This window comes from Saccopteryx bilineata, chromosome 9 (genome assembly GCF_036850765.1).
Source record: "Saccopteryx bilineata isolate mSacBil1 chromosome 9, mSacBil1_pri_phased_curated, whole genome shotgun sequence".
Taxonomy (NCBI): domain Eukaryota; kingdom Metazoa; phylum Chordata; class Mammalia; order Chiroptera; family Emballonuridae; genus Saccopteryx; species Saccopteryx bilineata.
The window spans coordinates 77,973,336-78,000,680 of NC_089498.1; the positions used below are offsets into that span (position 1 = coordinate 77,973,336).

Here is a 27,345-nt window from a genome sequence, read left to right on the forward strand (position 1 = left end):
TGAGCAACTAAGGTTCCACAACAAAGAGTTGATGTTTCTCATCTCTCTCCCTTCCTGTCTGCTGTCTGTCCCTATCTGTTCCTCTCTCTGTTCTCTCTCTCTCTGTCACACACACACACACACACACACACACACACACACAAATTGCATGCACAAAAAAGGCACATTGTCTTTTATACATAACTTCAGGGGTTTTTCACTGGTACTGGCTTGACTTTTGAATCCAGTTAATCCTAGGATGCCTCTCACCCTCAGCCATGGGTCCTAATCTTTTCCCCCCATATATATACAGTGTGTCCGTAAAGTCATGGTGCACTTTTGACTGGTCACAGGAAAGCAACAAAGGACGATAGAAATGTGAAATCTGCACCAAATAAAAGGAAAACTCTCCCAGTTTCATACCTATTCAGTGCAGTTCGATGTGGGCTAATGCACAGATTTTTTAGGGCTCCTTAGGTAGCTATCCCATATAGCCTCTACAGACTCGTCACTGACTGATGGCCTACCAGAACGGGCTTTCTCCACCAAACTGCCGGTTTCCTTCAACTGCTTATCCCACCAAGTAATGTTATTCCTATGTGGTGGCGCTTCGTTATAAACGCACCGATATTCACGTTGCACTTTGGTCACGGATTCGAATTTAGCAAGCCACAGAACACACTGAACTATCCTCTGTACCATCCACATCTCGACTGGCATGGCCGTGGGCTGCTCCGCTGTATACACGGTGTTACATCATCATCTGCACATGTGCACATGCTGCCACATCATCCTACAGAAACTGGGAGGGTTTTCCTTTTATTTGGTGCAGATTTCACATTTCTATTGTCTTTTGTTGCTTTCCTGTGACTGGTCAAAAGTGCACCATGACTTTATGGACACACTGTATATTTTGAGAGAGAGAGAGAGGGAAGAAGGGAGACAGACAGGAAGAGAGAGAGATGAGAAGCATAAATTTGTAATTGTGTCACTTTAGTTGGTCATTAATTGCTTCTCATATGTGCCTTTACCAGGTGGCTCCAGCCAAGCCCATGACCTCTTGTTCAAGATGTCAACCCCGTGCTCAAGCCAGTGACCTCGAGGTTAAGAACCTGAGAACTCAGCATCCCAGGTCAATGCTCTATCCACTGCACCACCACCAGTCAGGCATCCCAAAAATACTTTTAAGTCCCTCTATTCATCTGTGCTCTCCTTAGTTTCCATCATAATCCTGTCTGTGCTTCCTTCTTCCTGGTTGTCCTCCTACTGCTGCCCTCTAGAACCTCATTCTATTATCAACAAACTACCCTGAGTCCTCAGTTTCACTCGAGAATACCCTTTCACTCTCCTCACCTTAGCAAAAACTACCGTTTCCTATGGATGTTGGATTCCAGGGGAGACTGCTCATTCTTCCCCACCCTCCCATCCCCGCCTAAGGCTGGACCTGGGGATGGGAAGAGTGGCCATTTTCTTCATCCCTCCACTCTCCTATACAATCACCTCCTTTGAGGTTCATGTCATCAGTTTGCCATCCTCTACTTGTCCTCCTTTGTGACTAGCTTCCTTGTCACTCCACTGTGTTTCTTAAGGACTTTGGCACCTGACTCACAGTTTTCCTGTCAACATGTTATCCTAGTAACCCTAGAAACAATCTGTGTATTGGATGTGTATGTAGGGGGCAGTTCCAACAACCTACCCTCACCTGTCATCCTTAGCTACCTCAACTCCAGGGAACTTCACTTCCATCCCACCCTTCCACCCAGAATGCTCCACTGTTAAATCTTACATCCCAGCAACCTGCATTCTGACCATAATCACAGCGTACACTCCCCTCTCCCTCTCTCTGTTTCATCTCATCTCAATGTTTGTTTCATTTGCATGAAGATTCCCAGCCCCTAACCCCAGTATTGTTGCCCCCACTCTAACTCTTCTCAGATTGTGCCTATTCCTACAGGGTGAGGAGTCTGCAGGGCCAATGGAACATACCCACCAAAGTCTATGTCCACCCTCTCCATATCTGGACTAAACTCTGGATAGAGAAGGTCTCAGTCTCCATTTTGAAGCGGTTCTGAGCCTGCATTTGGGCCTGCTTTTAGGGGCTGCATGGACTTCTTTGCCAGAGTCCTTTCTCCTAAGCATGGATTGAACTACTAGTGACACATTCCTAAACACATGGCGTGTTCAAGGAGCATGTGTATTCGAGGGGAGGGTGGAGCTTGGATGTCTGGGTTGGGGTGCACCCCTAACATTGAAGGACAGAGCTTGGGGAAGGAAGATATGGGGCAGCTGTGTTAGGCCTGCTCGCTGGTGTACCGGCGCAAGCCCTTTGCCCGATTAGTGCGTGAGCACGTGGCATAGGCACGTGTGTATGGCTATATCAGGCTCTGGGTGCTCGCGCTCAGGGGGATTGTGGATGCGTAGATTGCCTGCCTGCCTGCTCCTGTGAGGGGCCGTTTTGCTGGGGTTTTTTGCCAAAAAGATTTTCCCTGCCTGTGTGCTCATCCGCCCTTGTGAGACTTCATTAAACAGAATGACCCAGCCCTTTCTGGCTCCGCAGTTTTTCTACCTTCTGCCTGAATCCAGTGTGGACCTGCCTGGCCTTGACCACCGGCATCACATTTTCCATGTGACCTCATCTTGCACAGACAGGTATAGGGCTGAGTCCTCATAAAAGACCCTTCGAATTTTGCCTGGCTAATTTCCAGAACTGGGGCAAACTCCTGTGTAAGTCCTGGTCCCCCCTTGCCGACCAGGGGTGTCCTTAGCAGTTATCCCGTGCCTCTCACCCTGTGTGTGTCCGTTATGTCTGTGTGGGGGGCAGACAGCTGTCTCTTTAGTTCATAGGTCTTCGGATCAAGGGGAGTTGAACTGGTGTTGCTGCACTTAAGAAACTACACCTGAGAAGCCTTTTGCTGCTGCTATAAAGGCTGAGGTTTTGTGAGAGAGTGAGTATATTTTCTGTGTAGGAGAAATGTAAGTACTGTGACCAGAGCATTGACTGTGGTGATTTAAAATAAATCCCAAAATTATTCAATACTCCTTTCAAAAGGTAGAGCCTAATGCCTCTCCTCTTAAGTGTGGACTGGTTTTAGTAACTTACTCTCAACACATAGTATAAGATAGAAATGATTTTTGAGGCTGGAACATATAAGACATTATGGCTTCAGTCTCTCTCTCAGATCACCTGGTCTGGGAGAAGCCAGCTGCCATGTCATGAGAAAACTCAAGCAACCTTATGGAGAGATCCATGTGGTAAGGAACTGAGGCTTCTTATCAAGAGCCACATGAGAGCCTTCTTGGAAGTGGATCCTTAGCTCAATTGACCCATTAGAAGACTAGAGCCCCAGCCAACATCTTGACTGCAACCTCGTGAGAGGCCCTGAGCCAGAATCACCCAGCTAAGCCATTCCCTAGTTTTTGACCCACAGAAACTTTTAGATAATAAAATATTTGTTGTTTTTAGCTATTAAGTAATAGAGTATTAGTAACTAGTACTCTGTCTTTACCTCACTTGACTGCTCCTCAGGATGTGACACTGTGGAGCACTCTGTCCTCCACCCTCTGTTCTCTCTCTTTGGCTTCCGGGAAAGTACTTCCTACTAAGATCTCTTTTAGCCCCCAGACCAGTCTCTGTCAGTTTTCTTCATTAGCCCCTCTGCTGCTTGCTCCTGAAACACCAGTGCTCCTAAGGCTTCTTCTGTTTCTTTTGCCTACCCCATCTCTCATTGACTTTAATCATACCCATTAATCATAATTAAAACTGAAATTTTTATGCCAGTGTTTCCTACCCAGACCTTTCTCTCAGGCTTCATAATTGCTCTTGGACAACTCAGTTTAGATTTGGCCCCTGGCTCCTCATACTTATCTGAAATTGAATCATCCTCTTGACACTCACACCCTTTCTTCCTGTGGCCCTTCCCACAATGAGTGGAACCTTTGTCCTCACAGTTGCTCAGGTTAAGAATGTTGCTCAAGCTCTGGCCAGTTAGCTCAGTCAGTTAAGAGCATCGATCCAAACAATAAGATTGCAGGTTCAACTCCTGGTCAGGGCACACATGGGAAGCAAGCAATGAATGCATTGACTGAGTGGAACAACAAATGAATGCTTCCCTTTCCATTCCCCTCTCTCTTCCTTCTTCTCTCTCTCGAAATATCAATAAAAACTAAGCCTTGGCTGGGATTCGTTGGAGTGTTGTCCCGACGCGCTGAGGTTGCCAGTTCGATTTCCCGGTCAGGGTACATACAGGAGCGACTCGATATTCCAATCTCTCAATCCCTGCCTTTCTTAAACAACAACAACAACAACAAACCTGTTGCCAATATCGTTAGACTAATCTCAACTTTTTATATAGGTTTATCTAAATTACTTCTGGTTTCCAAATGATTCTTGCCACTTAAAACCCTCATATGGCTTTGCACATGCCTTTTTCTAGAATTTTGCCTATCCTTGAGCTATTGGCTTTTTCATTTTGACAAGTCCTACCTTCAAAGTTTAGTGCAAGTGTTTCCTCATTCCAACTCTGCCCACAGTTCTGTGTGCTTATGAAACTGGAAAAGTCAGTGTTCGTGCTTCCTGTCACCACCCAGCCAATAGTACAGGCAAGGATTGAATCTTTATGGGTGCTTTACTCAGATGGCTGGAGTCTGAGAAGACAGTGGCTTATGTACCCTAAAAACTGCCTTAACATCTCATCTAAGCCAACCTTTTATAAGGGGAAGAAAAGAGTAGGTAAGGGGTTTGAAATTGAGGTAAAAAGTTAATTAGATAAAAGTTGCATTCCAGAGATTTTCTAGTGTTTCTTCTGATCAGTGATTTTTTTTTTTTTTTTTTTGAGAGGAGAGGGAGAGACAGAGAAGCAACTCCCATATGTGCCTTGACCAGGCAAGCCCAGAGTTTCGAACCGGTGACCTCAGCATTTCCAGGTCCACACTTTATCCACTGCGCCACCACAGGTCAGGCCTGATCAGTGATTCTTCATCTGCATCATGGCCAGCAGGCCTTCTGTCCCTGGAGCACAAAGGCTTAGATACCATCTTGATTGCTTGCAGATCCCAGGCACAAAGGGTGAATTGCTTGCAGCCCACCTGCAGGCATGTAGGCCTGATCATGCTTCCCAGTTTCTGGACCAAAGCTTTTTACTTGCATTAATCATTAAGCCTATTATAACTACTGTAACTAAAGCTAAACTTTTCTTTTTTCTTTTTTTTTTTTTTTTGTATTTTTCTGAAGTTGGAAATGGGGAGGCAGTCAGACTCCTGCATGCGCCTGACCGGGATGCACCCGGCATGCCCGCCAGGGGGCGATGCTCTGCCCATCTGGGGCGACCAGAGCCATTCTAGCACATGAGGCAGAGGTCATGGAGCCATCCTCAGCGCCCGGGCCAACTTTGCTCCAATGGAGCCTTGGCTGCGGGAGGGGAAGAGAGAGACAGAGAGGAAGGAGAGGGGGAGGGGTGGAGAAGCAGATGGGCGCTTCTCCTGTGTGCCCTGGCCGGGAATCGAACCTGGGACTCCTGCACGCCAGGCCGACACTCTACCACTGAGCCAACCGGCCAGGGCCTAAAGCTAAAATTTGAACTCTTGAGTTTCCCCTATCACTTGCAATCCTGAATGCCCCATCTTTTGTTGTGAAATAGTGGTGTTTCTGCAGGTCTTGTAACAGTTTTGATCTCAAAATGTCTTAGGAGCCAGAGGTAGTGTCTCCCTCTAGGGCAGAAGGCAGATTTTATTTCCTCAAAGGTTGGACAGGTTTGTTGGCAGCTTCTTATAAGACAGTGAATTTGCTAAAGTCAGGATTCTTTAGCTGTGACTCAAACACATGGTATGCACAGCTTCTACCCGGGGTGATCTGCCTCGCCCTGTGGAACGCAGAGGGCATGAGGAGCTGATCTGAACATGAAGCTTATGCTCTCTGCTGTGCCCCAAGTAATAAAGTCCTTTGTCTCTGACCTTCTAGTCTCATGTCTTCTGTTAGAATCTGTGAACCTGTGAAAACATGGCAAGCTAATTTGATAGCAGGCAAGTAGGGTAAAATCTTGGGTCCTTTCCACTTCTTAGAACCCCACATTCTTGACTGTAAAATGCCTTGAGAGCAGGAACTGCATCTGAATGGACTTTGCCTGCCCTGTGGGTGACACAGGTAATACTGCTTTGGTCTAAGGGCTTTGGATGTAACTACTCAAATGCATGTATTTATTGAATCCAACTTTGAAATAAGTTGCCATGACTCTTCTCCTGGTTATTAGGAATTATGTACATTCCTTGGATTTGTAGAGGGTGAAGCCTCAGATCAATTTCTATGGCAAAGTGAAATTCTCTGGGGATTGAAAATACTATAGATACAGTCGTCCCCACTGTTGACATAAGGACCTCCAAATCTGTAGAAAATTTTAATAAATTTATTTGAGCAAACATTGATATTTGCCAGGAAGCAAGATCTCAAATGCTCTGGAGAATAACAGTTTTGCAGTTTCTTTTAGGCATTTGAAATTAAGGATGGAATTTAAAAGGCAGAAAGCAGAAAGGCAGGGATTGGATTACAGGACAGTTAACAAGATTATGTGCTCTTTTGAGGGTGGTTACTTCTCTTGAGGGGGATTACTTCTGGCATTTCAAAGCTGTGTTAACCTAGATGTACAATAAGATAGACAAGGCTTGCTAAGGCAAAGATAAACCTTTTCCTAAAGTTGTATGCCTGGGGCATGACTATCCACTGTGATCTGCCCAGTTGGGAATTTATGATCAGATTAACCTGTGAGGTTACTTTCCATGGAAACCCTTTATCATTCACACCCCTTATCCACAGGAGACATGTTCTAAGACCCCTACTGGATGTCTGAAACCATAGAAAGTGCTGAATCCTATATATACCATGTTTTTTTCCCTATACATACGTCCACTTTATAGTTTCTTTTTGGCATAAATGAGTTGCCAGCATCACTACTCTTGTGCTTTAGGGCCATTATTAAGTAAAATAAGGGTTACTTGAATACTAGCACTGCTATAGGTGACAGTCTATCTAATAACTAAGATGGCTACTAAGCATGGATAGGCAAAACAAGAGATGATTCATGTCTGGGGCAGGAGGGGTTAAGAAAGGAGCGAGATGGGAGCAAGAGTTCATCATGTTACTTAGAACAGCACACATTTAAAACATGAATTGTTTGCCTGACCAGGCAGTGGCACAGTGGATAGAGCGTCAGACTGGAATGCGGGTGACCCAGGTTCGAGACCCCTAGGTTGCCAGCTTGAGCGCGGACTCATGTGGTTTGAGCAAAAAGCTCACCAGCTTTGACTCAAGATCGCTGGCTCGCACAAGGGGTTACTCGGTCAGCTGAGGGCCCGTGGTCAAGGCACATATGAGAAAGCAATCAGTGAACAACTAGGGTGTCGCAATGAAAAACTGATGATTGACGCTTCTCATCTCTCTCCGTTCCTGTCTGTCCCTATCTATCCCTCTCTCTGACTCTCTCTCTGTCTCTCTAAAAAAAACCCCACAAAAAACTCCCCCACAAAAACAAAAAACATGAATTGTTTATTCCTGGGATTTTCCATTGAATATTTTCAGGCCATATTTGACCACAGGTAACTGAAACTAAGGAAAGTGAAACCAAGGATCAAGGGGGATACTGTGGTTCACAGTAAACCCTATTGCAGGTAATGGAGGTGATTGAGGGGAGAGTAGGTTTTTCTGGGAGGTGGTGTGTTATGCTGCAGTTGGGATGGGATGTTAATCTCTGCTATTAGCCTCATAATAGCACCTAACATAGCTCTGGCGGTGCTAACAGAGCACACCTGCTCCTAGTCCAGCCAGGCTGATTTCAGAACTTGCCTGAGCTTGAATGATGGAATTAATTAGTGCTTCTGGTACCTAAACTCTCAGGAGCAAAGACTCTACTCTTTTCATTCTATTCTTCTAACCCTTTACATGAATAATCCCTACCATGACAAGGCAAGATTGCTGGCTGGGCTTGCCCATGGGAGGGAAACGCACTATGGCAGCTGTAATCGGGTTTGGACTGTGGAAAGCCTATCTAGTTAGCTATTCTTTTCCTGGTTTAGGAGGAGGGTGGAACCTTAACATTTGAACAGAGTTGGCTTTCAAGGCCAGAGGAAATAAAAGGAAATGTTTTCATAGACTATGGCTGAATTGCTATTAAAACCCACTTCATCTCATTTAGACTTCTTATTTGATAAGAAAACTGGGGTCTGCAGGGGATAAATTGCTGAGATTGTGATTGAGTCTGTAGCCTCAGTTGACCCCAGTTCTATCTCATTAAAAGGCTCAGTTTTTCTTGTTCCCTTGGGTCCTTCATTCTTCTTCTTCTTCTTATTTTTTTGATTTTTGAGAGTGTTTACTAAAACTGGGGGCAGTGAAACACAGACAGGCTTAACATAGAGAAAGCAACAGGAGATCTTGGCAGGGCTCCTCTGGCTCCCTGAGAAGCCAAAGAAAAGGAGACAGGTTCAGGGGCTTAGCCCTGCCCATTGCTCCCCCTCGTTGCAAGTCTTTGGGGACCCTCAGAATTTAGGAGACATGTGCCTGAGACAGAAGAAAGGTGTGGGCGTGTCCCTGGAAGGGAGAACTGCTCCTTCAGTCTTCTTGCTGCAGCGTTCTCATGCCTGGTCAGCATGTTTCCTAAATTTGGTAGCAGCTTTGCCTCACTAAGACAGCTCCAGTTTTGTCCGTGTGTAAAACAGTCCCATCACTAAACCAAGAATTGGCAGAAGAGGAACCTAGGGCGTGAGCAAGAAAAAGGGGCGCAGTACCCTGAGACATGCTCAAATTTGTTCAGGGAGGGGCAGGCAGCCCTAGAGAGCCTCTACGGTGGAGTCGAGCCCAGCACCGCGACCACACTGCCTTAGGGGGCGGTTGGAGGAAGGGAGGACACGGGGCTGGAAGTGGTGCGCCTGTGTCCACTCGTTTTTTTCCTGGTCTCGAATGAGAATGTTCAAGAAGCGCATGTTGCACTTGCTCGGGGCAAATGGGGACAACTTTCAGCTGACTTCTTGCAATCGTCTTAACCCGGGACTATTTGCAGGGTTTGGAAGCCACAGCCCTGAAAAGCAGTTGGCAAGATGTACGTGACCCGCAAGGCGTACGGCCGCGCCCAGTCGCACTGGCACGCGCCTGCTGCCCCGCCCAGCCCGCTCCGAGCCTAGCGCAGGCGGGGCCTCCGCTCCATTCCCACCCTACCCCGCCCGCACGGTGCCCACCGCTTACACCCGCCATTCCCCGCCCCCTCGGTTCCAGGGCTGGTCTTGTTGCTGCCTGACCGGAGGTCCTGCAGCTCCTGCCTTTCTGGCCTCTGCTAACGGGCTGAGGCAGCACATCTAGAGGGTGGGGGTGTCAAAGGTCCCCGAGGCCGTTCCGGAGCAGGTTGGAGTAGGCAGCGGGCGGCGCTGCGTGAACAGGCGCAGTGGACAGCCCCAGGGACAGCGGCGGGGTCCTGCAGGGAAGGACTGGGTTGCTGCGGGCTGAACGGTGTCTCCTTCACTTCGCCCTCCAGCCGCGGCAGCCGCAGCTCAACCTGAGTGAGCCAAGCGGCTTTAGCTGCGAGCTGAGCGGCGGCGGCGACGGCCCCCCTCCGGAGACCATTAGGTACCAGCGCGGGGTCCTAGGCCCAGGCGGCCAAGAGGAGGCCTGAGTGGGACTCGGGGTCGGCCCAGGCTCCCTAAGATGGCCGCGCTGCCCCGCGGCCCCTCACTCCTCTCTGTCTGAGGTCCCCTTCTGGTCCCCTTACCCCCTTCTTACACCCGCTGACCACACATCTTGTCCTTCCCCCAGATCACCTGTTCCTGCGGCCTCGCCATGGCGACCTCCGGACAGAGCTGCGCGCGGCGTAAGTAGAGCAGGGGCGGTGGTGTCCGGGGCGGTGGAAGCCTGGTACCAGATAACCACAACTTGCCCCCGTTCCCTGGTCTTTCCGAGGCCGTGGGGATTCACCCTTTCGGTAGCCACTCCACCCATCTGGATCCCCTGGCCCTGGGGAGGAAGGGCCGGGCTGCTGATTTCGGATAAAGGGGTTAGGCCACGGGGTTTGGTCTGGGGCTACATTCACCTTTACTTTTGGACTTGTCTTTGAAGAACTCAAAAGCCAGCAGTTATTAATTGTTGAACTCGGGTTTTGAAGGGTTGAATCAGTTACTTTTCTAGAGGAAGTATTAAGTTAGTTGTCTGTGAGGGCGCAAGGTCATTCATTACACGTGCTCCTCGGGGCGTGAACGCACTTCGAAGAATGAATGAGCGGGTGCTGGGAGCTCAGATTGCTTGCCCTTAGATCGCATAGTGTTGGCTGAGGGCTTCAGGATCCTATTAATGTGTTTAAAGTGCTCTTTGTCACATAATTGATGTAGACACCTGAGTGGCACATACATGGCCAAATTATTTCCAAGTTTTAGTTTTTAAATTCCTCAAGTATTGTATCTTTCTCTCCCCACTCCAGAATGTTAGTTTTGACCTCAGTGAGGATGGATACCGAAGGATATATTGGGGAGAGGGCCTTATCTTACATAGGCTTTGATTGTATCTCATTTGGTTAAATCAGCTCATTCCAGTGAATTTTGGCAGTTACATGGATAGATATATGTGTATGTGTATGTGTTTGATTTTTTTTAAAATATTTTTTTCTTTTTTTTTTTTGTATTTTTCTGAAGCTGGAAACGGGGAGAGACAGACAGACTCCCGCATGCACCCGACCGGGATCCACCCGGCACGCCCACCAGGGGTGAAGCTCTGCCCACCAGGGGGCGATGCTCTGCTCCTCCGGGGCGTCGCTCTGCCGCGACCAGAGCCACTCTAGCGCCTGGGGCAGCGGCCAAGGAGCCACCCCCAGCGCCGGGCCATCTTTGCTCCAATGGAGCCTCGGCTGCGGAAGGGGAAGAGAGAGACAGAGAGGAAGGGGGGGGGGGAGAAGCAAATGGGCGCTTCTCCTATGTGCCCTGGCCGGGAATCGAACCCGGGTCCCCGCACGCCAGGCCGACGCTCTACCGCTGAGCCAACCGGCCAGGGCCTGATTTGATTTTTTATTTTTTATTTTTTTATACTAGTCTGGTCCTAGGAGGTGAGACCGGAGGCACTGTTAATTTAATTTATAAATAGAAAGTCTGTTTTTCTATTTCGCAAGGAATTTCTCAACTTCGTACAATCACTTAGTGAGGTTATCTGTTTTAGAAATAAGTCTTTGTTGGTGATAACTCTTTCAAGGATTGTTAGAATCCAGTTTTATTGTAACTTCTGGCTGTTTGAAAAACATCACATTGGTCTGCTTATGTTTATTTACTTTTCTTTTTAAAAATATTTTATGTTCTTTTTTTTTTAATTATTTTATTTTATTTTATTTATTCATTTTAGAGAGGAGAGAGAGGGGGAAAGAGAGAGAGAGAGACAGAGACAGAGAGAGACAGCGGGGAGGAGCTGGAAGCATCAACTCCCATATGTGTCTTGACCAGGCAAGCCCAGGGTTTTGAACCGGCGACCTCAGCATTTCCAGGTCGACGCTTTATCCACTGCGCCACCACAGTCAGGCTCTTCTCCTTTTTTTTAATTGGACTGCTTGAATTTAAAGATAGCAAAGATAGAAGTGTGTCATGGTTTAGCTCTTGGCCAGACAGTGAGAGCAGCACACTAACGGATCGTTTCCTCCCGCCAGCAATGTGTATTCCTCCAGCCTATGCTGACCTTGGCAAAGCTGCCAGAGATATTTTCAACAAAGGATTTGGTAAGAACTTTAAAAAAAAATTTTTTAAATCGGAAATGAAACTGTATTTGGTTTGCTTAGTGAAGTTACTAATTTCTTCACATTGTAAATATATTACTGTGATAATTCTATTGAATACATTTTAGATAAAATTTCTGTAAAAATAGTTCTGTAACAGCCCTTATTCCCCTCTTTTCCAGTTTCCTCCAATATTTTCAAACTATAGTGAAAAGATTTTACCTTTAAGAAAAACAGCCATGCTCTTATTTCCTTCAGATGTAGTTTAGGCTTTGGTTACTATTATTTTTGTTAGACGTTACTGTTTTGCTTTTTGTGGAGGTGATGCCTATTAGATTATTGGCTTTTTCAAGTGAATTTGGTTGTTTTTTGTAAAGTTTTGGGTCCCTTTTCCACTTTCTACTTTAGATTATTCCCCCAGTTATTTAGATTATTTAATCCCAAAGGGAGATAATACCTTTGGGATAAATGCTCTACATGTCTATTTAATAAATTATTCGCTATTCTGAGATTTAAATTGAATTTATTCTCTGATTTTAGGTTTTAAAGTGGTTTGAAAGATTTTTTTCTCTTCCTTTCCTTTCTTTTCCTTTCACCTTCCCCTTCCCCTTCTCCTCCCTCCCTTCCCTTCTTTCTTTCTTTGTTTTTTTTTTTTTTTTTTGGTGCCAGAAATATACTAGGTAAAGCAGCAGGATGTTCTGTCCTTTATATGTCAGTTTACATAGAATAATTTAAAGTTTTCCCTTAAGTATTGTGTTTCAACATATATTTTTATCCTCCTATATGTGAATTCTTATTAATGTATAGTCTACTAATGGTATGCATTTTTTATACAAAAGAATCATTTTATTTAAATTTGCTCTCTTAAGGTTTTGGATTGGTGAAACTGGACGTGAAAACAAAGTCATGCAGTGGTGTGGTGAGTGTTACATATCTGATAAGTTTTGATGAGCCTTTGTATAATTTTGTACCATAAAATATTTAAAACAAAAATATCTACCCATTTTATTGTAAAGAAGACCCAGAAATGTAATTTTATTTTAAGGGATTTACATGTAACTTGATTTATTTTGGTGCCTTTTTTCGTGTGGTTTGCCATCTTACTGTGTATGCACAAGGAACTCAGTAAAGACTTGGTGAGATTACAAGCTGGAGGGCAGGGGACCTGTTACACCTTTTCATAGCCCTTTCTTTCAATGCCTATTAAAAGCATTAAGAATTCTTGGGCATAAAAGTGTTCAGTAACTTTTAAGTATACTGATCATTTATGTAATGGTTATATTCTAGCAGCCCTCCTTGGGGAAGATTTCCACATGTATTTTGTGAATTTAGAGAATCTTGATTTGAGTATTTTTTAATTAAATAGGTTAATATTTTGATACTTGATATCTGAATCTGCCTAACAGACTCCCTTAAAGTAAATAAAAGTAAAATTTAATTTTGTGTAGTTATTTTTCTCTCTAATATTTTTGGTTTGAGATTGTTTCTGTTGGGGTTGGGGTAGAGTATGTACATATGGACTGTTATTGGTCATTTTGATAAATTCTTACTGTGGTTCTTAATTTCCCTAGTGCATGTAACTGGTATTAACATTAATTGTGTTGTAGTTTCTTAATGCCTAGACTTGAGTTTCTGCGATTTTATATTTGTCACATCTATTATTTGGTTTCTTTGATCTGAAAGGAACCCTGAGTATTCAGTGTGGTTGAGTGACTTATGTATATATTTTTTTGAGTGACTTATATTTTTGATGTAACAGGTTTCAGAGCATTGACTTAGTGTTTTGTTTTTTTTTTTAATTAAAAAAATTTTTTTTTACCTGGACAGAGAGATAGTTGGAGAGAAGGATAGATAGGGACAGACAGACAGGAACGGAGAGAGATGAGAAGCATCAATCAGTTTTTTGTTGCGAAACCTTAGTTGTTCATTGATTGCTTTCTCATATGTGACTTGACCGCGGGCCTTCTGCAGACGGAGTAACCCCTGGCTCGAGCCAGCGACCTTGGGTCCAAGTTGGTGAGCTTTGCTCAAACCAGATGAGCTTGTGCTCAAGCTGGCAACCTTGGGGTCTCGAACCTGGGTCCTCTGCATTCCAGTCTGACACTCTGTCCACTGCGCCACCGCCTGGTCAGGCTGACTTAGTGTATAGTTTTCTGTGTTACCACTCTTAATCTACTAAGGCCCTTTATAAATACTTGATGTGTATTTGTTGAAACACAAAAGGCCTCCTAAAAAGTGAAAGACTCAGTCCTTGTATTTAAAAAACTTCTTTGCTGGTTGGAGCGAGAAAATAAAACTTTAAACTGGGGAACAGTTAGAAAAGTTTAGTATTGGATTTTTTGATGTATCAAAAAATTTTTAAATTGAATTTATTAGGGTGACATTGATTAATAAAATTATAGTTTCAGTTGTACAATTCTATAATATATCAACTGTATATTGTATGTATGTTCACCACTCTAAGTTGATAGATCAAAATCTTTGTTGGAAAGGAAGGGTTTACTGTGGACAGTATTAAAGAAAGTTTTATGAAAATATAGCAGTTTTAAGATAATGAAGGATGTGTAGGAGCTAGATTATATATAGTATATTTTTGTTTTCATTTAATGTATAAAATTCAAGTATGGTACTGATTTTGTAATATGTACCTGGCCCCAAATTAGTCCCAGTAATGGCTGGTCTGTTTCCTCGCCTGAACTGCAGAGATGTCCAGGCCACCCCAGAAGGTAGAAGCCTATCTGTCTGATGATGAAGGAAGGGTCCAAGCTCCAACAGTGGTGTCATCGGGCCCAGTTTTGATCCCACAGTGTGATCTTGGTTTTGTCTCTTGAGGATTCCTTGGCATGTATATAGGCTAGCTCTTAATCTATGGATTTATGGATGGCAGTGTGTGTGGTCTCAAGAATCATCAGTGTCAGTTAGGAGTAAAAATAGCTACTTAGACATATTCTTCATTCCAAGTATCTGTTAGAAGAGCATGCTGCATATAGTTTTAATAATACTTTTCTTTTGTATAGAGCAGTGGAAATATGCAAAGCTTTCCATGTCAGTCCCGTTAAATCCTCTAGAGATGGATTTTATTATCATTGAAGAAATAGAAGCCCAAAACAGTTAAAGTGTCTTCCTTAGTGTTATTCATTTAGTAAATGACAGATGGATGCCAGGACTTCTAATTTTACATCCAATGTTCTTTTCTAATGTAATACCAGTATCTTTTAGTGTGGACATTGAGTACCAAGTTTTGACCCAAAATCCCTCAAATGAAAGCCTTTTCTCCTCTTGCACAGTTTTGATGTTTCCTCACTTTGAAGGTATTGCAATTTCAGCTTGCAGTTCTCCTGTTAATAGTTCAGGTCGGCTGTTTTCTTTGGACTTGGCTTTCCAATGGCCAAAAACGTATAGCTATTGTTAGCAGACAAATTGTGAATCAGAATTCTCAGAGGGCTTTTGAATATGCCCATCTGGGGTGTTGCTCTGTTGCAACTAGAGCCATTCTAGTGCCTGAGGCAGAGGCCACAGAGCCATCCTCAGCACCCAGGCCAACTTTGCTCCAGTGGAGCCTTGGCTGCGGGAGGGGAAGAGAGAGAGACAGAGAGGAAGGAGAGGGGGAGGGGTGGAGAAGCAGATGGGCACTTCTGTGTGCCCTGGCCGGGAATCGAACCTGGGACTCCTGCACGCCAGGCCAACACTCTACCACTGAGCCAAACGGCCAGGGCTAGAAATCTTTTTGAAAATTGTACAGTTTGGGTCCTGTACCACTGGCTGGTTGGCTCAGTGGTAGAGCATTGGCCCAGAGTGTGGATGCCTCAGGTCTGGTTCCTAGTCAGGGCGCACAGGAGAAGTGCCCATATTCTCCTCCACCCCTCTACCCTCTCGCTTCTCTCTCTCTCTCTCTTTCTCACTCTGTCCCTCTCACCCCCCCTCCTGCAGCCATGGCTCATTTGGAGTGAGTTGGCCCTGGGCACTGAGGATGGCTCCATGGCCTCTGCCGCAGATGCTAGGAAGGAGCAGAGCATCGCTCCCTAGTGGGCTTGCTGGTTGGATCCTGGTTGGGGCTGATTTGGGAGTCTTTCTCTGCCTCCCCTCCTCTCACTGAATAAAGAAAAAAGAAAGTTGTACAGTTTGTTATTCACTTAAGAATTAGATACAGGTAAACTTGTGATTGGTTGGAAATGTCAGCTATAAGTAAGGTGGCAGTTGGTAATGTACAGACTAATTTTTCACTCTTATGTATACTGAGTAGTAGAGATTAGAAATATTCAGCAAGCTAGAAAAAAGAGGATTAGTAAAATTACTAAGTGTTCATGGGTTTTTTTTTTGTTTGCAGGCAGTAGATTCATAAATGCTTAGGAGGAAGTTCATGACATTATTTATTGCCTTAATAGGAATTCTCAACATCTGGTTCATCTAATACAGATACTGGGAAAGTGACTGGAACCTTGGAGACCAAATATAAATGGTGTGAGTATGGTCTGACTTTCACAGAGAAATGGAACACTGATAACACTCTGGGAACAGAAATCGCAATTGAAGACCAGGTAACATTTTGAAATTGTGCTTTAGTATTAATTATGTTATTTTTGTATTTCAAAAAGGGAATAAAGCTGAAAATGTTCTTTTCTTCCAACATAGATTTGCCAAGGTTTGAAACTTACATTTGATACCACCTTTTCACCAAACACAGGGTAAGCATGGTCATTTTTATCTGCTTTAAATTTAAAAGCATTCCTCTTCTATATGTTTAGGAAAGATGCATATTTACTGTTTAATACTTTACCCAGATGCCTTGTGGCAAATACCTGTTTCTGCCTTTGGAACATGAACACTATGATTCTGTCATTGGCTTTCCTTCAGATACCTGTATTTGCCCTTTTTTATTGTGGCGCTAACTTGGGTAATAAACGTGTTGCGCTTTTGTGATGGATTGCCAGTTATGCAAAGCAGGCTTCCTGTGGTGGCGGCAGTCTTGTTACCCAATATGCCCTTGTCTTTTAGTTTGTGATCTATGCATATATATTTTCCTTTCGTTGCCATCCTGCTTTTTTTTACTCCAGTTGTACTGCAGTTTATTTACGTCTGTTTTGTGCCCTTTGTGCAGAAGTTCCTAAGTCTGTCCTGCTGGCATTAGTTTTAAGTCAGTTTGTTCTTTTTCCAGAAAGAAAAGTGGTAAAATCAAGTCTTCTTACAAGAGGGAATGTATAAACCTTGGTTGTGATGTTGATTTTGATTTTGCTGGACCTGCAATCCATGGCTCAGCAGTCTTTGGTTATGAGGGCTGGCTTGCTGGATACCAGATGACCTTTGACAGTGCCAAGTCAAAGCTGACAAGGAATAACTTTGCAGTGGGCTACAGGACTGGGGACTTCCAGCTACACACTAATGTGTGAGTACTTCTGCTGTGGGATAGTAGGATGTGCGGCCTCAGGGTGATGTTTCCTGTCATTTATTATATATTTTAGTCAAGGTCAAATCTATCTCTATATGTTAAGATTTCTCTTAACATAAAAAGATCATCCTTGAGCATTTTTAGGGTGCTCATCAAAAGTGAATAATTAAAAAATGTTAGTCTAACTTTTGGTGCCGAGAGAATAACATTCATTTCATATGAGGCCTGATGTGCTTTGCATTTTTAGAAGAGGCTAAGACATTGCCAGATTGCACCAGTGCATTTATTTAGCTTGTTTGTGGTGTGTGAGGTGCTGATTTGATAAGATTGCTTAGACTGTATGGTATTTTTACCTAACTCAACTTAGATGTGTATGACAAAAGGACTGAAAACGAATTTTCTGCCTTATAAAAGATGCATTGGTAAAAGAAATATAAAAAAGAAAACCAAAATTTCTCATAATTCTACCTTATAGATATATAATCTTTGTTAATTGTTAATGTTTTGGTGTTTTACCTTTTTATGTGTATATATATATAAAATATATACTGAAAAGGCTGTTTTATAACCCTTTCTCCCTTATCTTAATACATTTTGACCATTTTCTTATAGCATTATGTATTCCAAAACGTGATTGTTAATGGCTGGTAATTCCACTGGATGGATATACCATGGTTTATTTGACATAGTTTTTGGACATAGTTTGGGAAAGGACCTTTTATTATTTTTTTGGTGGAGGGTAGGGGAAGGCTTTTTAAAATGAAAAGTCTTGGTGGAACACTAGAGACCCATGTGAGCAATAGCTCTTATTTAAATGTAATGCTCCTACAATGTCAGCCTAGTCCTTAGACATAGTACTTTGTCTGTTCTAGATTTATTAATTTAAAATATCTTATAGCAACGATGGGACAGAATTTGGAGGCTCAATTTATCAGAAAGTTTGTGAAGATCTTGACACTTCAGTAAACCTTGCTTGGACATCAGGAACCAACTGTACTCGCTTTGGCATTGCAGCGAAATATCAGTTGGATCCTACTGCTTCCATTTCTGTGAGTACACTATGGGCTTAGAATAAACGGGGTTTTGGTTATAGGATTTCATCTTTGGGTATATTGGAAGTATGTTGAGAATGTGAACTGTGGTTCACACTAACCCCAGTTTACACAAAGACTTGGATTAGAACTTTGAATATTGCTTTTTAAAGGAGTCAGTGTTAGAAGTTCGATATCTAGGCCACAGGAGTTTAGTCTCAAAAGCATATAGCTAGTAACCCTGAGCCCCAAGCCTGTCTAACTAAGCTGAAGGAAGCCATTGTTTTGGGTCCTAGACAGTCTGCTAGGGAGTACTTCAGATGATACTTTTTATTGGATTACAAAATATCTTCAAATTTTCTCTCAATGCTTAGTGGTATACATCCCACCTTGCAGTTTAAGAAACCAAAACTCAGAGAAAGGATGTGCACCACTGCTAGGGAGGGAGGGAAGGAAGGGAGGTATAGAGCCAGGATTGGGCTGCGCATCTTTTGATTTCCTTCCTGTCTGGGGTGACCAGCTAGCTCATCTTGTTTTGCCTGGGCTTGTCCTACCTTTAGCACTGAAACCTTGCATTCTAAGTACTCCCCTGCCTCCATCCTGGGTTAGCTGGGTCAGTGGGCACCCTAGTCCTGTCCTTGGCTCTTTCTTCTTCAAGCATGGTAGGTTGGGGTAGGACGCAGTGCAGTGTCTCGAGTGTGGAGGGGCTGGCTCCAATTTCAGGCAGATCAGCAGCTGTTCCTGGTGTCATTTGTTTACAGGTCAGGGACTGCCTGTACCCAATGTACTGGGAAGGAAAGAAAGTTAAACCTTGCATGAGAATTATTTGTTACATAAGTAATCTTCATGCCTGAGGACAGTGTTTTCATAATTTTAGGCAGCTAAGTTTTAGCCTCATTCTTGTTTTATCTTAGTAGAGTTGTAATCAGAGAGAAAGAGCACCAGAATGCTTTTCCCATTAGCAAGGCAGTATTGGTTTATTTTTCTTTTCTGTTTCTCACTACACTGTAGCAATAAAAACCCCAGGAATCACATAGCACACTATTCTCTGGTAGCTACATTGTTACTCTCTTCAAATGTGTGTCCATGGCACCATCACAGGTTTGTGCAGGCAGAAGAGACGGCTCTCCTCTCGTCCACCACGGGAAAGGAATTGGGACCTGTGTGTCACTCAGTGATACCTGGGGATTATTGGGAGGGGTATCTTTTCATTTCCCACCTCAGTAGTGCTGCTGTTGCCTCAATAGGCATCACTCGAAGTATTGCTTAATGCTGCATTAGTTTCATGATTGACCCCTAATTTAAAGTAGTGGGATCGTGTATTCAGTTTTCTGAGGCTCTTAGATTTGTCGGGCACAGGATGGTCACTGTTGGCTCATAGCTTTCTGAGACAGATAACCCATGTGATCATTGGTGACACAGGAAGACTTGGCTGAATGAATGTAAGTGCTGTTTATATGATTTGCCTGTAGAGTTACATCATTTCTCTCTGAATAGGGTTGGTTTTGTTTTTATTTTTTAACTTATTTATTGATTTTAGTGAGAGAGGAAGGAACATTGCCCTGACCTGGGATCAAGCTGCCAACCTCTGCGCTTTGTGATGTTGCTCTAACCAACCGAGCTATTCAGCCAGGGCAGGATTGGGCTGTTTTGATGTTACACTTTGTAAAAAGAGTATAGACAGCAAATCATTTCCAAGTCTGTTTTGAACTTAGAGGTTGTTACCTTTTTACTATAGCACTCAAAATGTTGAAGGGTAAACAGCAATCTGGGCCCTGGGGATGACTGAGTGATGCCAGTAATGGAGAGAATGGAGCTGCTGCTTACTGTGTCTTGTTCTCCAGGGTTCCTTGCAGCCCTCCAAGGTCTGTGACTAAATCCTAACATGATAGAATTGTACAAGTCAGGCAGGGAGCTGGATTGGTAGTGGTGCCACATTGGCATGCCTTCTCAAGAACAGTCTAGCTCCATCTAGCCAGGGCCCAGAGAATGTGAGGTAAAGGGTTTAGTTAGTCTCACTCTTAGATGAAGTGCTGTCATTTAGGGATTTTGCATATTGATGGCTTTGATTCTTTAGAACGACCCCTGAAAATAATGTGTGTGTCAAAGTCATGAACTTAAAACTTTGAGGCTGTTTGTGTTAGAGAGCTAGTGAGCCTGTTGGACTTCCATTAGCCACATTTTGGTGTAGTCTTGTTTTGATAGCTTAGACTCAACAAGGATGATTCTTATGAGAGTTAGGCTCTTGTGCTATGTGGACAATTTGGAGGACTGTAGACACATTCCAGTAGGTGTGAATATTGTGTCCTACTGACACTTTGGTAAGAATTAAGTGGCACCGGGTGTTTGTTTGGCTTTAATACTACATTTTATAATGTGAATAAAAATGCCAAACACTTCATAATTGCATGACAGGGAAACATGTAGGGGCTTTGTCTCCTTTCAAAAGTTTTCTTAATAATTTTTGCATTTTATTTTAGGCAAAAGTCAACAACTCTAGTTTAATTGGAGTGGGCTACACTCAGACTCTGAGGCCTGGTAAGTATTCTGAATAAAGTAGGATTTTTCTGATAGTGTTTTAAAGATTAGTTCTCACATCTTATTCTGCAAAACTTTCTAGCATATAGTATTGACAGACGGTCAGAATTTTGTATTTTTTCTTTTTAATGTAAGTTTTTATTTTTATTTGAGAGAGAGACAGAGAAACTTCTATTTGTTGTTCCACTTACTTGTGCATTCAGCTGGATTCTTGAGTGTGCCCTGACCAGTGATTGAACCCACAACCTTGGTGTATGTGGGTGATGCTGTAACCCAGTGTATTTCAACCACCCGTCCGCCAGAAATTTCATGCTGGTCCATGACCACCCTGTTATACTGTATGAAGAGTATAGACCCAGTGATCTTAGTTAAATTCAGTTATGCTCGGTGGTTTCTACCTTAGTGGTCCCAGAAATAATTCTTGCTGTCATGACACTTCCCTAAATGCATAAGCATTTGTCTCCTCAGAATAAGAACATTCTCCTGTTCTGTGTAACCTCCATATCATCATCACACCTAAGAAAATTAACAGTGATGCCATATTATTATTTAATATCCATTCTCTATTCACTTTTGTCATTTGTACCTGAAATGTCTTATACTAATATTTCTTCAAAGTTCACTCATTGATTTGGTTGTTTGGTCTCCATAATCTCATTTACTTTACCATAGTATTTTGGGCCTTGCTGTGTCTAGATAGGTACTTCTCAAACTTCAGTGTATGCATGAATCACCCAGGGAATCTTAATAATGTGCAGATTCTGTTCTTACAGGTCTGGGATGAGGAGTTCTTATCTTTCTAACAAGCTTTTAGGTGATGCCACTATCTCTGGTTCTTGAACCACCATTTGGATAGTAAGGTTCAAAGACACTTGAAACTTTTGCCTTCAAATGGGATTTTCACCCAGACTTTGGCTATTTTGAAACCTAAGGAAAAGAATGGTACCCCGAACACCCATATATCCTTCCCTACATTCACCAATTACTTACATTTACCACTGTCTGTATACATCATCTTTTTTTTCACATGCCTTTATTAATTAATGTATGTTTCAGAGACCTGTAGACATACCAGCTCTAGCACACATATCCTAAGAGGAAGACATTTTTCTTCATAATTACAATATCATTGTCACAGCTAAGAAAATTAACATTTAGTAATACTTAATTTGTGCTGTCTATTCAGATTCTTCCACTTGTCCCCAAGATGTTATTTGTAGTATTTCTTTTCTAGGATTCAATTATGATTGTCTTTTAGTGTGACAGTATGTTGAACATTATTGTATTTTCTTTGAACTTTATTATTAACCTTTTTAAAATTTTTTGCTCTGTGACTTGATGCTTTACCCAAATGGTGCCAACAGAATTCTTTCAGGTTTCTCAGATACTCCCAAGTGCCCTCTAGTGGCTGGCAGTAATAGTCCATCTGACAGGCTTGGAGAAGGTCAGGCAGGCTGTGGAGTTACTAAAGAAGACTGCAGACTCCCAGGAGGTGTTCCATGAACCTGACGGTTGTCTGCGTTTGTTTACAGGTGTGAAGCTTACACTGTCTGCTCTGGTAGATGGGAAGAGCATTAATGCTGGAGGCCACAAACTTGGGCTTGCCCTGGAGTTGGAGGCTTAATCCAGCTAAGAGAAACATCTGGGAATGGATATCAGAAGATTTGGCCTTAATATATTTCCAGTGTGACCAGCAGGCTTTTTTCCCTCCAAGAAGGTGATCAAAATAAAGGATGAGCTAACCAAGAGCTGTATTTTAAATATTTAGACAGTTACTTGTTAGCTGGTTTCTAGTTGAATTGGTTGTCTATCTAGTTACCATGCTGCAGATGTGCAGTCACTTATACATTATTTAAATGTATTTAACTGTTAAATGCACTTCCCACCAATAATGAAATAGACCTTTATGAAAACTGTGCAATTGTGTGCATGTTTGTTTTTATGTTCCTTTTAACATTGAATATTGCCATTGAATGAAATGGATCAGTGGATTTAAAATGAGGTTCAACTTTTTTTTTTTGTTAAATTTAACCATTAGAATCACTTTTGGTATCCTAAAACATGACAAATTATGAATAAAACAAGTATACATAATTAATGACTCCAAGTATTTGCAGAGTTAAAAAATAGCTAGCTAGGGTCAAATCGCTCTGGTCGTGTAGCTGATTTTTCCAGTGAGCATTTTGCTCTTTATCAAAGCCTGTGGCAAAGACTCCTCTGTGTCCCTAGAGTAACTCCTTGAGCTTTTTAGACTATAATAAAATAAGAGGATATATGCCTTTACATCTTCCGCTTATCAGTTCGCAAAATTAATCGATCATTGCTAACCCCAGGAAGGGTCGGACAGTAAGTGGTGAAGGGCGGTGCTGGGAAGTGACACCCCTTCCTGCAAGCTGTTGCTACGGGAAATGAACTGGGCCTTAGTCGGATGGGATGAGACTAGCTGTAGGGGACTAAAGGAGCACAGGGACAGGAGCTGGATCCACAGGGACTGTGAGAGGGGAAGAGAAACAGGAAAAGATGTCTAGTGTGAAGTAGACCAGCAAAGTCTCAGACTGCTGGTGGTCCTCTGGTGGGGAGGAAACCTGCTTACTGGGCCTGCAGCCCTTGGGTGGTGTGCTACCCCTTCGCTAACTGGTGGGCCTCCCTTGTGCTGTGGCTGGAGTTCACCTGGTCCAGTACTCTGGACTGGGTTTTGTAACCATACATTGTGCCATGTGGCACAGGTGAGTTACCAGTTTGTCATGGATCTACTTAAGAGAAGGTTGGACCTCCACCACATGCATCCTACTATGCTTTTATGAGTGGGAGAGAGAAGAGTAGGATCACAGTCTGGAGCTTGAGTATTGTCTGAAACACAAGGTCTATTCCAAGACCTGTAGGACTATGAAAATTGCCACCTGTTGGCTCATAAGGGCTCTTGTGGCTTTGCTTCTAGCAGCCTGCAGGTGTAGTCGTCCCTTGCCATATTGTGGCTCACTTTTTGCAGTCTCACTATAACGGATTTTTAAATTTATACCTAATTTTATATTGCGTATTTTTCACTATATCATGGGATTTTGCAGTATATATGTATTTTTATAAATTTTTGCAGTAAAATAAGCAAAACAAGTGTGGGAAAGGTTTATAAGAGTGGGGAGGGTATATAAAGTCTTAAAAAATATATAAATAATAAAAATAAGGTCACTACTTGGCAGATTTTTGGCTATCATGGGGAGTTCTGGGACCTGGCTCTGCGATGGCTGAGGGACCACTGTACTTCCACCAGCCAGGCCTACTCAGGCGGTGGCAGCAGAGCAACTGTATTCTAGGCTATGCTGTTTCTGCCTTAGCAGTGTCAGTGGGAAGAACACTGAATACATGAGCCTGACTTTCGTCCGGGCGTGGGCATCTTCCTAAAAGATCTGGGGAGGAATAAACGAGAAAAGTAAAGCACCTGGCTCCTTTCCCACGTCCACTCATAGATGTTGGTGCTGGAAAGCCTAACTTTTTATCTTTCTCTGGAGCACTTGTTAAAAATTGCCATACCAATGGTCTCCTACCTGTAGGCCTGTCTGCTTCATATCTCTCTGGCTAAGTGATCCCACCCAGTCTCTCACCTTCAGGACTTTCGGGAGGACTGGATACCTAGTTAAGTTGATCTCTCCCGGATACCTAGCTAAGTTGATTTCGAGGTCCTCATGTCTTAAGTCAAGGGCCTGGGTTGCAGAGATGTGGCTGACAGTTATGTGAACACACACCGGCGAGTGGCACGCTGACCTGGCCTCCTCCCCTGCAAGGCCTGCTGTCAGTTCCCAGATATGCTTTCCCCACTAGTCCCAGCTGCACTGGGACAGAAAGTCATTCACTTGCCCCTCCTATGAACAGATGGAGGAGACCAAGGTGGGCTCTACCCAGATCCGGCCCTCCCTCAGTCTGTGTTGTAGAGGCGTACCTGAGGAGCTGGGTCATCTGTCCAACTGCATGTGGCCAGGTCAATTAAAACTACTCTCCTCCAGTCAGCTGGAGACTCCTGTGGTTGGGCGATAGTTCTGGGGCCAGGTGGCCTTCAGGACTGTGACAGGGAGGAGATGAAGATCTAACCTTAAGGCTCCCTTTTGCTCAAGAAGCTGCCTGTGTTGGGCCTTCCTACCCTCCTTCAGTGCGGGATTGAAGCTCAGAAGATTGTGTCCAGGACCCACATTTTATTGCAATTTAAAACTCGGGGTCGATGGGCTGGGGTTCTGAGGTCCCTGCCATCGAGATCCTCACTAGGGCCAGGCTTAGATTTTGAAGGCTAAGGTGAGGCCGTCGCCCAGGGGCAGAAGGCTGATGTGGACCCTGGCGTCCCGCAGGATGCGCTCGTTCAGGTTTCGCACGCACTGGGTTTCCAGGTCTCGCGGTTGGGGTTGCAACACTTCCCCTCGCCATAGTACCTGCGGGGCGGGGCAACGGGGCATTACGGGGGCGGGGCCTCCAAGGAGGTGCCTGAACCGGAAGCGGGGCCAGAAATGGGGACTGAAATTTGCAGGGAAAGGCCCGAGTACTGGGTTTGAATTCCTCGAGGTAGGAGCTTATATGAGTACTGGGTGGGGCTTTGGGAGCTTGGGGGCGGGGCACAGGGAGGAGCGAAGGGGAAAGAGGCTCCCAGCTGGAGAGGATCTCCCCTTAGTGCACCCCTTACACTGAGGACAGCGAGGATGCCTCCTGGCCGCAGCAGCTGCAGGCACCGCTCGTAGTAGGCGGTGCAGTTCTCCTTGTCGGCGTCCACCACGGCCATGTCGAAGGTGCCAGCCTCGCCCGCGTCCAGGAGCTCATCTTGGGGGAGGAAGAGGCAGATGTGGCTGAGTCTGCAGCCCTGGTGGCCGGAAGCCCTTGCCCAGGCCAGTCCAGGCGTTGTGACCACTCGGACTCCAGCCTCGTGGATGCCAGCCCTGCCACCCTGCATGTGGCCGCGTACCGTGAGGCTGGGCAGTGGGGGGCTGTAATTGCCCCAAGCCTGTCCGGAGGACCTGGTCACTAGCTTGCACCCGATGGCCCCATTTGGGAAAAGGCTCCAAGTCCCTTTCCACACCGGTGCTCACCCAGGGTTTCCAGGGCGGGCTTCAACCGAAGGTCGATCTTGTGCTCCTCTTCAGCCTGCGGAGAGTGGGATCAGAGCTAGCATGTCCTTTCTCCCGGAGATAGGAATGGAGTAGCCGGACTCCGGGGGCCTAATGAGTGACACTCACCTGCCGCCACAGGGGCCGCCCCAGCTCCGGGGGCCCCGGGTTCACCTCGCAGGTCACCACGCGCCCAGCGGGGGGCAGTGCCAGGGCCAATGCTAGGGCTGAGTAGCCTGTGAAAGTGCCTGGAGACAGGGACATGATTAGGCTCAGGTCACAGGGGAGAGATGGCCGGTTACTTAGACACCCAGTGATCATGGCCTCTCGTCCTACCCAGGTCCAGTGCCTTCTTGGCCTTAATGAGCCGCGCCAGGTTGGCCAGAAGCTGGGCCTGCTCACAGGTCATCATGGAATCCCCCTTCGGCTGCTCCAGAGTCAGCTGTGTGTAGGTGGGGAGAGGGTCGCACCAGCTCTGCCAGTCACCCAAGCGCGCCCCAGGTTCAGGAACCCCCGTGGGCGTGGCTGTGGGCGTGACAGGGGAACGCCCATCGCGCGGGGCTGAAGAACTCGGAAGCCCAAAGTGGGTCCCCACCCAGCCAAGGTCACGCAGCCACGTGGGGTCCGCAGGGCCCGAGGTGGGTGCCTGTTCCCGCCCTGGGCCCTGCTGACCAGCCGCAGGCTGCGCAGCGCCGGATGCTCCCGCAAGGAGCGGCTCAGCAGATACTGCCACAGGGGGTTGTCCTCAGGGGGCAGCAGGCGCTTCTCTCGCGGGGATCGCCATGGAGGGCACCATCTCCCTGCCGGGAGGGGTGCTGGATTAGGGCCTGGGCCTCCAGCAGGGGTAAACCCTAGCCGCATCCAGCCTCGGGGATTCACGGGCTCAGCCCCCGCGCCAGCCCCGCCCGCGGGGCCTCTGCAGAGGGAGCCGTAGGCTCGTCCTTACTCACCCAGGAAAAGGCCGGTAGCGAAGGCAGCTCCCAGGGCGGCCGATCCCAGGGCCAGCGCGGCGGGCACAGAGAGCCTGGGCATGGGCTGAATCATAGCGTGGGCAGGAGGCAGTGGTGGCAAGGTTACTTGCTTAGGTTTTAGCCGGACCGCACTCGGACCCTGGGGCCCTTCTTGTTCCGCCTTGTCCCGGTTCTGGCCTCGGAGCTGCGGCCTTGACCTCCATCTGGCGGCCTCACGGCTCATTGCAAGCCCTGCCCGAGGGAGCTGGACGCCATCTGGTGGCTGCGCTGAAAACTTCGTCTTGCGGGAAGCGGGACCTGCATCGGGTCTGAGGTCCTGAATCAGGAAAAATTTGATCTGCTTCTTCCTCATCACTATCATTTCTGTTGAGATCCTCTGGAAGTTGTGTGGGAGGGTGAGTGGGCCGTCCGTGTAATAGGATAGTAACGAGTACAAAGTGATGGAAATTAAAGTTCCTGGGGGAACTGAGAGAATCACAGGAAACCTTTGGGGAAGGTGACCAAGGGTAGCAGGTTGAAGAAGTGAAGGACTGGTTTGAGGGTACACAACCAGAGGTCAGCTGGGGAGTTCTGAGCAGGTCAGGTTGATGGGGCGCTGAGATGTTCTTAGGCTCCTATGTGCCAAATAGACTTGAGCGTGAG

At 45.2% G+C, this 27,345-nt stretch overlaps 2 protein-coding genes across 2 annotated transcripts; one reads left to right on the forward strand and one right to left on the reverse strand.

Moving 5' to 3' along the window:
• Window positions 1-9,227: 9,227 nt before the first annotated feature.
• VDAC2 (voltage dependent anion channel 2) lies at window positions 9,228-22,567 on the forward strand. Its single transcript, XM_066242068.1, has 10 exons — window positions 9,228-9,580; window positions 9,767-9,821; window positions 11,631-11,699; window positions 12,566-12,615; window positions 16,082-16,234; window positions 16,329-16,381; window positions 16,852-17,079; window positions 17,981-18,131; window positions 20,594-20,651; window positions 22,184-22,567. The coding sequence occupies exons 2-10, from the start codon at window positions 9,791-9,793 to the stop codon at window positions 22,273-22,275; spliced, it is 885 nt and encodes a 294-aa protein (XP_066098165.1). The 5' UTR covers window positions 9,228-9,580; window positions 9,767-9,790; the 3' UTR covers window positions 22,276-22,567.
• On the reverse strand, window positions 22,366-26,944 carry COMTD1 (catechol-O-methyltransferase domain containing 1). The gene is made up of 7 exons (XM_066242067.1): window positions 26,683-26,944; window positions 26,405-26,532; window positions 26,069-26,174; window positions 25,862-25,980; window positions 25,715-25,769; window positions 25,315-25,448; window positions 22,366-25,066 (listed from the first exon to the last, which is right to left on the reverse strand). Exons 1-7 carry the CDS (start codon window positions 26,924-26,926, stop codon window positions 24,914-24,916), a joined length of 939 nt encoding a protein of 312 aa, XP_066098164.1. The 5' UTR covers window positions 26,927-26,944; the 3' UTR covers window positions 22,366-24,913.
• Window positions 26,945-27,345: the final 401 nt, after the last annotated feature.